Source organism: Alosa pseudoharengus, unplaced genomic scaffold (assembly GCF_046254945.1).
Source record: "Alosa pseudoharengus isolate Yale_2024_CS ecotype anadromous, Long Island Sound unplaced genomic scaffold, YU_APseudo_1.1 YU_APseudo_1.1_scf_17, whole genome shotgun sequence".
NCBI lineage: Eukaryota > Metazoa > Chordata > Actinopteri > Clupeiformes > Clupeidae > Alosa > Alosa pseudoharengus.
The window spans coordinates 35,824,906-35,837,405 of NW_027468640.1; the positions used below are offsets into that span (position 1 = coordinate 35,824,906).

Genomic DNA, 12,500 nt, shown 5'->3' on the forward strand with positions numbered 1-12,500 from the left:
AGATGGTTTCGTAGCCTCTTTGACAGCTCAGTGAATTGTAACCTACATATTTATGTTTTTGCCAGCTAACTTTTAACATGATCTTCATATTCATTGTGATGCTATATGGGCCTCATGCACATGAAAGATTAATATCATGCCATTATGTTGTTTAGAACACACTTTGAAATAAAGTTTTCACCTTACAACTTTGCTGATAACATTTCAAATAAATGCCAGTTAGTATTATTATTATTGATATTGTGTAACGTATAGGCTACTGTTGATGCTGTTTCATAGCCTTTTGCTTGTGTGTAGTTAGGCCCACTGCTAGATTTTGACAGGAGCTTGTGATATCGCTTTAAAGTAAGCTACTTGGGCTCACGCAAGCTGGCAAACACTGTCCATCCACTCGCCTATGTGGTGCACCCCTCTGGTTTATACATCCAGTGTTTATGTTGGGTAACTGTATCTGGATGTGTTGCTATCAGAGCAAGACGTTAAAGATGGCGCATGACATGCAGTGATGCCTATTAAAAAAATTAAATAAACGCTATTTAAGCACCGAAATGAGACACCGAAATCCACGTTGTTATTCGATGCAGTTACTACCGTTTGTGTCGGCACCGGTGCCATATTAGAACCGTGTTTCGGTGCCCAACCCTATTTACAAGCAATAGTTGTTGCCATTACCAACAACTATCCTACAGCTATTTCAGATCATACAATCAGAGTCTTTCAAAGCACTGCATGGTTCATTCTGATCACGAAGGTTTCCTGGAATGCTATTCAGGTATGTAGAACACACACATACACACACACACACAGACACACACACACACACACTAATAAAAGCACTCTTTCACACACACACACACACACACACACACACACACACACACACACACACACACACACACACACACACACTAATAAAAGCACTCTCTCTCACACACACACACACACACTGACCCAGACCTGCACAATGTGCACCTCTCTTCCCCCTGAACAGGTGTGCCGGTCACACAAAAACACACAGTGAGGGAACGACAGATTCCATGTCCCTCATTCTTCCTCATGAAAGAGAGCAAGGACAATGACCTGAGCCCTTGGGAGGAGAGAGGGAGAGAGAGAGAGAGAAAGGGAGAGAGAGAGAAGACCAAGGGGCACATGGGAAAGGAGAAAAACATGTTACCTTATTCCCAGCCAGAGCTTGGACAACAGAACAAGGGAGTGACAGAGCGATAGAAAGAGAGGGAGAGAACATAAAGAGTAACTATAAAGGAGTGAACGATTCATATCTCTCTCAGATAAAACAGCTGGGACATGTGAGTGGAGTGCAGTGCACACCCTCGATACTGTGCATAAACGTGGAGCACCGTTCTTTGATACAGTGGCTAGCATGGAGCATTGACAGAGAGTGAGAGAGGGGGGAGAGAGAGAGAGAGACCAAAATTACAGCTGCACCTATACTCTGTTTCACATCTACCAGAGCTGTGCATGCTGAAATTGAAATATGAATGAAAACTCCATCTTGCTCTCCCTCTCTCTTCCAATGTCCCCTTATCTCTTACACTCCCTCTTGTTTTCCTCTCTCTCTCTACATTCTCTCTGTACTCCCCCCTTTCTCTTTGCCTCGTCTGATTTCAATTCAGTGCTTAACTAGCATGAAGTGCATCACTGTGCTGCTGTTGCCAACACAATGACATTGAGATATTCATGACTAATGTTGCCATGACATAAATGATAATTTCATGTTCACTCCCTCTTGAATTTCTCTCTCTCTTTTTCTACACAGACACACACACACGTCACATGCATGTACACACATTCACACACACACACACTAACACACCCTCTCTCTACATTATTAATACCCCTGCAGGTCTCACATCAAAGTCTCCACTCCTCCATTTCCTCTCCTCTCTTTCCTCCCTCATTCCCCCTCCTCTCTCTCTTCTACTCTCTGTTGACATAAACCCAGTCCCCTCTGTCTGCAGCAACAAGAGCTTGTTCACTTTATTTCACTCGTTCTTTCCCTCTCTCCATCTGCCTTATTCTCTCTGTTTTGTCTATCTTCCCTTCCCCTCTCTCCCTTTCCACCTCTTTCTCTTGGTCCCTATCCCCCTCTCTGCCTCTCCCTCTCTCCACCTCATTCTTTTCATCTCTCATCCAATGAGTCATGCTATTTGGTTTGTCAACTTCATCCCTGCCAAACGACCACCCCCCCCTCCCCATACACACACCATCTCAGCCTCCTTTTCCTATTTGGTCTCCATGGCAACCGAGGGTCCTGTGGGTATATCACAGTGTTGTGTGAGAATATCCCTTTTAATTCTCAATTAATATTCTGTGACAAGGCCATAGATTGAGAGAGAGAGGAAAGAGAGAGAGAGAGAGGAAAGAGAGAGGGAGAGAAAGAGCAGGGGAGGGGAGGGAGGGGAGAAGAGTAGAAAAGGGGGTCACTAGTGCTGATGGCCCCATCATTCTCTCTCCAGGCTCTGTGTAAATGTTTAGGCCATGTTGTCTCGTCACTGTTTATGTCAACGTCAAGAGGAACCTATGGAGACATAAGAGTGTATGCATTTTCTCTCAGGGTGAGTTTAGGTGTGTGTGCCTGTGTGTGTGTGCCCACCATCTCATTTGCTGCTCTGGAACCTTTCTCACTCCCATGTGCCTTTGCATTGTAACTGATGTAGAGGACTTACCACAAGAGCCTGAGGCTACATCCCTGTGTTCCCATGTTCATTTCAAAACTAATACAATCTCTGTCCACGTACGTCTGCAATTACGGAACCTTGGCCACACAGGACACCTGACGCATGGATCACATGACCATTCACACAAACCACATGACCATTCATGCAATTGTCAGTATCACCAGCTAGTAGTGGAAGTCAAAGTGATCCATGGGGATGTCAGACTGGCAAAGTCCAATCAGGAAGTGAGCATGGGTTTCTACCAGGGCTTCGAACCAGAATTTGTTTTCATTTGGTTTGTTCCAAACAGAATCAGTATTTTAACGTTTCCGGTTTAGCGTTCCACCTTAAAATTACTGTTCCCGAACCAGTTAGAACCAAATAAAAAAAAATGTTATGTAGGGCTATGTGACATCATGACAATATTCCGATTGCATAACAATGTCTAGACTATCTGTTTTGCATACAGACTGGTTGGTTTCAGGGTCAAACAAAAAATGCTGCCGCATTGGATTTTCTTAATGCCTTCCCATCTAAGCACAAATGTTGAAATGAGAAGCTATGTATTTCTAATGCTGCAGTTAACTAGCCTGGAAACATCGAAACTCATTCACAAAGTGAATAGAGTCTGGTGACTTGGTTGGGAAACATTTGCAACACCTGCATCACAACGGGTACTAACTTTGAAATCATTGGTCCAGCCTAACCAATCACATTGATCAGAGATTCCTAACGTTACTTCCTACTTCGCCTAAACTTTACAAACTGACAATAAACAGCATCAACAGTTAGGAAACAATGTATGTGGGTCTACCTTTGCTGTAAAAAAAATCATTTTTCAAATCAGCATTGTTTTCAGATGTTTGCAGATAAAAGCTGGAATTTTTCAATGATTTCCAAAATGTTCAGTTTCTGGAGCTCCAAAATTCCGGACTAGTGTTGATGAGAGGCACAAACATAACAAAAACCAGAGGCTCTCTATCTCTCTCTGTCACACAGTATTCTCTCTCTCTTTCTCTCTCTCTGTCACACACACACATGCAGTATTCTCTCTCTCTCTTTCATGTGCGCTCTCTTTCACATTCACACACACACACACACACACACACACAGGCATGCACAAACACTCATCCTCTCTCCTCTACACACACAAAACCATTCTCTCACATACATACTGCAACTCACTACACTCTTCCAAAACTAGTTGGTGTGTGCTTGAGGATGATCAGTGCATCTGTGTGAATGATGTTCAGACCTGGACTGCTAACTTCAACAGCACGTGTGGATGAAGGTTAATAGACACACACACACACACACACACACACACACACACACACACACACACACACACACACACACACACACACACACACACACACACACACACACACACACACACACACACACACACACACACACACACTCACACACAAAGAGAGAGAGAGTAGTACAAGCCCTCCTCTCTCCCCCATTGCTATTGTGGTGTTAAGCTGTTGTGCCTTTTCACACTCCCAGCACCACTTCACACCTCCACACTTTTTACCACTATTTTATCTCCTCTGAGAAACATACCGGTGTGTGTGTGTGTGTGTGTGTGTGTGTGTGTGTATACGTTCATGTTTCAGGAGTTTCCCCAGATATCTACCAGTCTCTGAAACACCCAAACCAACATTCTCTGTCTCTGTATGTCTGTCTTGTTGTCGCTGTCTGTCTGTGTCTCCCTGTCTCTGTCTCTGTCTCTGTTACAAACAAACATGCAAGTCAAGTTACACCCCTAAACACACACAGAGAGAGTCAAAAGAACAAAAGAATCACAATGACAGCAGAACTCACTCTCCACAATACACAAACTCCACACGAGAAACAAATCTAAACAACAAAACCCAGCCCATGGTAGACATTAAAACCCGCTCCTCCTCAGATACAAGTGGTGTGCTGCCGCTGATGCAATGCTTAGAATCCCCTTTCAATACACAGTGTCACACAGCTAAGATTAGAGAGGGAGGGGTATATCTGATTGTGAACTTATCTTTCATATCTGTGAATGTCCTACCCTCTTCCTCTCAATACACAGAAAAAAAAATGTGCTTACAGAGCACAATTGAAACAAAGAAGGATGAGTGAGTCTGTGAAAGATGACTGAAGGATATGTGGTGTACAATTCATCCAGTGACCGCTAGGGGGAGAGAAAGAGTCCTGGAGACTGCCCTGTTAAGCGAGTGGCTCTTGAGTAGGCCCTTGTATTTTAAAGCATGCTCTCACTCACACGGGACTGGATCTCCATGGCATCTAAATCCCACTTCACGCATATAAAGGTTCAGTGGGCAATCGAAACAGCCCATCATCGCTCTTGAGGGAGATTGAGGGAGATTTTCTCCTGATCCTTCTAGAATGAAAAGCCCTCAGCAGTCTTTTTCTGGATTAAAGTTTGGTTTTCAGGCTGTGTTTATAAATGTCCGCTTCTGCTGTGTAAAATGAGACGATGGAAAATAGCCTAATATATTTAGCTTTCAACCAATGGCCTAGGCCTACAACATGAACCGGTGACGTACCCCGAAATATACATGTAATGAAGTATTTGCCAGCTCGTGAATAGAGGAGAGGACGCGGTGTTTCTCATCGAAATAAAAGTAGGTATCGGATAACCATCACCTCCGGTTACTCATGACAACTACCTGACGAGCGCGGGGTTTCAATGGAAGCTTTGACACCTGCAAGCGAAAATGACCTTACAGTGCACGCAGGAAAACAATAGCGCTAGGCATGTCGGTAGGTGTCAACTGTCACACAGGAGATCCCGCGCACTTCCCACTCATAGAAGTTAAGCGCGAGAGCTTTGGCACCTTTGAACTGAGGCGTGAGGATTGTACACGCCGTCTGTGACGGATTTCTCTCCCATTCTAATGGAGCTGAGTGAGAACCGATTATTCAACCCCCAGCGGTTCTTGAAACGAGCGTGGTGTGAAAAAAATCCCTTTCCCCTCAGAACTCTCATCCAGCAATTCTTGAGGAGTTCAAGAGATTAAAACAAAACCCGATTATGCCTCATCCCCTCAATGGAAGAGAGTGAGCATCACCTCTGCACCGACTTCATCCGCTTAGCGCGCCGTCTATCTGAGCAGTAAACCCCCGAAAGATGGGGATATACCCAGATTTCAATAGCTGTAGGTCCAAACAAGGGGTAGGGGGTAGTATATCTCCAACAGACCCTACTGACTAAGCTGTATAGCGATCCCTCTTTTGTGACATAGGCCAACAGAAAGAGTGCGTGGGAGGCAAGGGTCGGCAGGCAAATTATTCGGATGATTTGGTCTTAGATATGATGATTTGCTGTTAAATATCCAACTGTCATTTTGCCGTATAGGCCTATAGTTTTAAGTTATACTGTGCCTATGTGGTGTTGATAAATTGAGAGGGCATTCATCTGCTTGCCAGTGTGTCTGTCTGGTGCTGTTTGCCTTTTTGTCGCCATGAGGGATGGATCAATACCCTAATTAGGCTAACTGATGTGAGGTGACTAGTCGCAGGTGTAGCGAGTACCCGCTTTTTGCCATCGGGAAGAGAAGAGGTTAGAACGGCCAAGCAGCTCAGAAGCGCCGCCGAGGTGGAACATGATCGATGGACATCCATTGATTAATCGATAACAAAACGTCAGTCGTCGGCTCCAGAGATAAGGTCAACCTTTTTAAGGTGGCAGGAAAATAGGAGAACTCCTCAAAGGAAACAGACCCAGACAATTATCCACATCCATCAAACTCTTCACCTGCGGCCAGGGCTGTGTATGTGTGTGAGATTCTCAAATGTCAATTGAAACCGACCAGGTCAAACAGTCACACAGTGTAATTACGCGCAAGAGGAAAAAAATGGTTAAGCAAAATATTCTTGTATGTTCATTCGTATACTTAAAATATTAATTAAACACACTACTCAACCTGAGGTTGGTGCACATTCAGAAGCATACAAGTAACATACTCACAGCTGTAGGAAGAAAGGACGCGCGAGGTGACCAATCAGAGCCCGGGAAGGTGACTGTGGGCGGGAGGCTCGGACAGGGTGCCTTTCGAACTCCAAATCTACACTGCTGCCACAGTCCGCTGCTGCCCTGAACACCCTAGGAGGCACAAAGTTGGTGCAGACTCTCCGTCTTCTGTTTGTGTGTGTTTGTTTGCGGTAGGTGTTTACATTGAGCTGAGAGCACCACGATTCTAAAATCGTCAGGGTTTATTCGACGGTGCACTGAAGGACGGATTACAGACTACGTCGCAGTGGATGATTTATTCGGAACCGCAGCCGCCTGTTTTGTTTTCGTTGCCCCAAAAAGAAGAGTGGAATGCGGCGGTCGTGGTGACGGGAAAGAGGAGTCAGAGGTTGGTATCGCTTGGCACGGACTGAAAGGTTTGGAAACAGCGGGGTACCCTGTTCCTTCGAGTGCTGCGGTATCCTCGTTCACCAGAACCCGCACGAAGACCAGAACCACTTCCTTCTCCCGCTGGTGTGAGAACGGCACACCGAAACTGGACTCGGTAGTAGGACAAGAGTAACGAAGGGATAATATCATACTTTATTCAGTCCCCTCAACTCGGTATAGTTTTCCCTGAGAAAGGGATTAATTCTGATAAAGTAAACTACTTTCTTGGACATCGTAAAGAGGGACATTTGTCACCTATAAGTTAGTATTTCTTTGTTTGGAGTTCTTTGAGCGTTTCGCTCATATAACATTTTATGTTACTGTTGTTAACTGAGGTTAGGACGGGGAATATATAAATTAAAGACTTCATATGACGTTGAGAAGTCATGTGTAGCCCACTCTGATTTTTTTGTTCCTCGCGGGAGACAAGTGTCCGACAGGCGCGTATTCACTGATGTGGGCAGCAGGGCTTCAGGCTGAGAGACGGCCTAGCTGACAGGACAGACTGTGAAGGACACTTTGAAGTTTCGGTTGAGATTGTACATTGGTGGAATCGCCTACCGTCCACGGTTTATCACCGCTGTTCGGCAAGCCGAGTCCGTGACAGCTGAAAATGGAGCGTGTCCTGCGGACGACTGTATTCGCGCTGTGGCTCTCACTCACAGGATTGACCGGGCCGTGTACTGCAGATGAAGGTATGTCTGTCTTGTTTATCAACGCTTAACAAACGTAACAGGTTTATATTTATAATAGATAAAATGTATAGGCCAATGCCAAACCAGTTTGCATACATTTTCGTACTGTGCTTGTGTGGCAAAGCATGGGTATATTGTGAAGGTTACTGTCATGAAGAAAATCCAAATGTACTGTTTGTTGTGGTCTAGACAAGGTGTCAACAATAGATGAAAGTGCTAACAGTAGCTGAAAACGGCAGATATTCTGACTCTGGCAACTTTTTACTGTTAAAAATGCGCCCAGTTCATTGCTAGTTCACGTGTGATCCTTTTCTTAATCGCAGATGATCGCAATCTTCTGACTACAACATTTCCAAATATTATTTTAGAAAGCCGTTCCATTTGGTTGGGTTGGAATTTGTACGGTGCGTCCACGGTATCATTACATCCAGTCGTTAGTAATTACACTACAGCAGAGAATTGTTTGCAATTTATTAAACTGTTGTAGCGATATGAGGTGAAAGTTTTCATTTCTGTAATCTGATTGGCACCCGTTAGAAGTTTGCTATGCAAATGCCCCAACTAAGGCCGATACGCTGCTGGTTTGCCAGTTATTGAAATGCACTTGGGTCTGCCATGACAGGGGTCAACTTGCTGTAGCCCAGAGTTAAAAAGTAACAGCATCGCTTTGAGTAAAAGCTTGCTGACTACCTGTTGCTCCCAACGAAGCGTTTAGGCCGAAAGTTACATTAATGTTTTACAGTGCAAGTCTGTCATTCTATAGGTCCTACAATCAAAGTTCTTAGCGAGCAGGCCTGTCGTAGATGGTTAACTGATGCTGACAATTAATCCCCTTGGTGTACAAATTGGAACAGATGCTTTTGAAAAGGGCATGCATAAGAATCGGACCGCAGCGCACGCAAACAAAGGATAGGGCCTCACAATAGCTGAGCCAGCGCTGGTGGTTTTTAGGCTGATGACAGTCTCCTCAGAACTCTTGACTGTAGTCATTTTTTTAAAAGTTCATTGAACCCGTTTCAATTCAAAAAAAGAATCCCTGCCTAGTACATTCAAAAAAGAAATCACGTGTGGATGGATTTCGGCTAAGTGCCTCAACCCAGAAGCACATTCAAGACCTGATGAATCAGGCCCTGTACACTCCTTTTGCATATATGACACGTATATCCCATGCGGGTCATATGCCTTTTTAAGTGGAGGGACAGTGCGGTTGTTGTTCTAGGTATGTGAAATGTGCATTGCGACTCCCTCAGAATGTGGGTCAACACATTTTGCTCACTCTGTAGCCTATCTATCCGTGGCGAGGCTACAGCTGCCTGAATTGAAGGTCAATGGCTGTGCGCCACCCAAGGCCTTGGAGTTAGCAACTTTCGAATTATAAATCAAGCTTGTCTTTAAGACATTTTTGTACGTTTTGGTTATCATTGGTGGTTAAAGAGGCTACAAAAAGTACCTGCACTCTTAGTCCAAAACGGTCTCTATCAAAAGTACTTGTACATGGGCATGGCAAGTAGCTAGGCTACACGTGTCAAGGCCTACAATACGCGTATTAGTTTGGCAGCTAATGCTGTACAACAGAATAGTATACCAAAGGAGTGTGTGTGTGTGTGTGTGTTCATTTCCCCACTCCATTCGCACTCTATAATATATTATGAGATGATTAACCAGGTCTACCTCGCCGATTGTTCACAGCTGCCCACAGAGAGCGGGCCGCGCAGAGCTTATTAGGCTACTCTCTCTCTCTCTCTCTCTCTCTCTCTCTCTCTCTCTGGCGAGACACCCTGCCAAACACTTTTTAAAAACCTGTGTGTGTTAAGTGTATATTTTTTGGTGTGTGGTCGTAGACTAGCTGTCGTATCCTGGTGACAGATCGATGGGGTAGGGGAAAATGGATAGAGGGACAGAGGTACAGATTTGTTCCGCGTTTCACGCCGCGATGGAGACACCTGGCCCCCGTCAAGGACAATCAATTACTATGCTCCTCCGTGCCGAGGCCCCGCGGATCCGCCGCTATGAGGTGATGGTGTGTTTTTGCCCGAGGAAGGGCTCTGGATTATGGGCGTCCCACCGTGCGCAGCCCCGGCAGGGTAATGAGCGCATTATACCGAGACGGGATCCGACAGTTTCGGCTAATTAAAAGCGCCATCAGTGTCAGATTCAGTTAGCTTTAATATTTCACAAGGATATGTCAAACACTCACCTACATACGCTACTGTCAGAATTTCTGTGTGTGTGTGGGACAGAGATGTTTCTCTGATGAATCTCTTTAATATGTCTTAAATTAACACGTTTAAATCTTCTCTGTTTAGGTGAGATTGATCTATATTTGACTATATTTGTCCAATAGAAATAAGTTTTCCTATGCTCCGTTTTTATTTTACTAAGTGAAATGAACATAATAAAACCGTTTTGGTTTTTATATAGTCAATCCATAGAATGAGATTAAATGAACTGTATTAAAACATTTTTATTACTGAGCCTGTTCCAGAGAGTGCGAGAGCGGGAGGGGGGAGAGAGAAATGCCAGCTGTTGAACGTCAACGGGAGAAGCCGCATGCTTTTCTTTCGTCTTTTTAAAACACTAATTATTCACAATAAAAGCCCGTCCCACCATCTACCCGGCGACCCATTCCTCACACCATCTAAACATCCAGGACAGCCACGAGGTCATAAATACTCTCTCAACATTAGCGAGTGGAGTGCGAGACCCCTAAAAATCAATTTCAAAGCGGACAAGTAGCCCAGACATGTATCTCACTCTGAGTTTTTAAAGTCGCGCCTCATAAATGCGTTGATTTATGTTTAAGCGACGCATTTCGTTATGCCCCCATAACCTCACACAGTTAAATAGTAAAAAAAAAAAAAAAAAAAAAAAAGCATTGAGACCGAGCGCTAAATCTGTCCCGGTTTGACTCGGGAGGACGGCGGTGAGAAAGGGAAATGTGACATGTCAGCGCGACAGGAAGAATCCTCGTGTTTCATTATCTACTGACGAATCTGGCCAGGAAGTCCTGGCGTACGGCTCGGGCTCCCAAACAATTCTACCAATAAGGCAAGAGACTTCAGACAGAGAAGGGAGTCCATTTCTTTTCCCCTTAGTCCTAGCTTAATAATAAAACATCTCGTTGATGTTAGACAGCTCTCTTGCCACCGAGAGACTGGAAAAGTCATATCATGACTTAATGGCGCGGCATGAATACTCGCCTCTGTTATTTTAAATTGCCGGCTCTGGGGAGAATCGCGACTGCTGGAGTCGGAGGTCGTTCTTTACGTCGGCCGGTTTTGTTCATGCGTCGGAGGAATTCCGTGCTGTTTCCACGCGATCGCGTCTGGTCAGTGAGAAAAGTGGAGTCGAAGACCGGGCGTCCTAATCTCAAAGGGAGGACACACACACACACACACACACACACACACACACACAGACTTTCAAAACCCATTGTTGGAGATTTGCACTTGAGCAAAACTTGGCAACGTCAAGTAGCTTATGAAGCAGAATATTAAAAGAGATGACTGTACCACACATGTAAGCCACACACACACACACACACACACACACACACACACACACACACACATACACACACACACTCCCTTTACGGTTCCCCCCCTTGTCTTTTAAACTTCTCCCATGTCTTCTGTCTGGGGTAAACTTAGAAAAGGGCCTCTCTCCTGGTTTCTCTCACTTTATTCCCCCACTTTTCTGTTATCCTTCTATTCTTTCCTTCTTTCCTTTTATTCTTTCTTTCTTTGCCTGTATAGTGGTCCCCTCCTCCCAGACTGGTGCAGTCAGTATGTTCTTCTACTCAGACATATGATGGGGGCATTTGGCTTTATAATAAGAGAGAGACAGAGCCATGTATAGTGAAAGAGCTGTGTGTGAGTGTGTGTGTGTGTGTCCATGTGTGTAGGCTATTTAGTGCAGCTGTTTTTCTTTGAATGTGTGTGTGTGTGTGTGTGTTTGTGTGTGTGTTTGTGTGTGTGTGCGTGTGCGTGTGCGTGTGCGTGTGCGTGTGTGTGTTTGTGTGTGTGTGTGTGTGTGTGTGTGTGTGTGTGTGTGTGCGTGCTTGCGTGTGTGTGTGTGTGTGCGGGTGCATATGTGCTGCATGAAGCCTAGAGACTTAAACTCCTTTTGTCTGGCCGTCTTCCTCTGTTCTTTTTGTCTCTTCTGGGCCTCTGTCGTGTGACTGACTCATATTGTGTGCGATCTTGACCAGAGTGGCAGCCGTGGCCTTGGGAGAGAAAGACAGAGAGGAACAGAGAGAGAGAGAAAGAGAGAGATAGGCAGAAAAAGACAGAGAACGAGAAAGACAGCCTAATCTAGATAGTGTCTGCCCTGTTTTAATGTGAGTAACCATGAATGCGGAGTGTTTAGCATTTGAGTGAATGAGAGCCTGTTTGTGTTTAAGTGTGTGAGAGAGACATTGGGCACTGGGCTAATGCATATGTGTGTGTGTGTGTGTGTGTGTGTGTGTGTGTGTGTGTGTGTGTGTGTGTGTGTGTGTGTGTGTGTGTGTCTACGGCATGCCTACTAGAGAATAAATTAATGCATGCTTGTTAGAGCAAGGAGGTGCTCTTAGAATATTTGTGTGTGTGTGTGACTGTTTGTGTGTATGTGTGCCTAGAAGTGTGTGTATAAGCGTATGTGTGTGTGTGTGTGTGTGTGTGTTAGACTGATTAAAAACGTGCTTCTGTGTGTACATAATTATTGAGTGTGCGTTTGTGT

General features: G+C 44.8%; 1 protein-coding gene across 1 annotated transcript in view; it reads left to right on the forward strand.

The window, feature by feature from the left end:
- The first annotated feature begins 6,785 nt into the window (after window positions 1–6,785).
- The window catches only part of LOC143127744 (ephrin type-B receptor 4b-like), a 41,697-nt gene continuing 35,982 nt past the window's right edge, over window positions 6,786–12,500 (forward strand). The window contains exon 1 of the mRNA XM_076289411.1: window positions 6,786–7,781. Coding sequence (XP_076145526.1) covers window positions 7,700–7,781 — 82 coding nt within the window. The 5' untranslated portion in view covers window positions 6,786–7,699. The remainder of the gene's footprint in view (window positions 7,782–12,500) is intronic.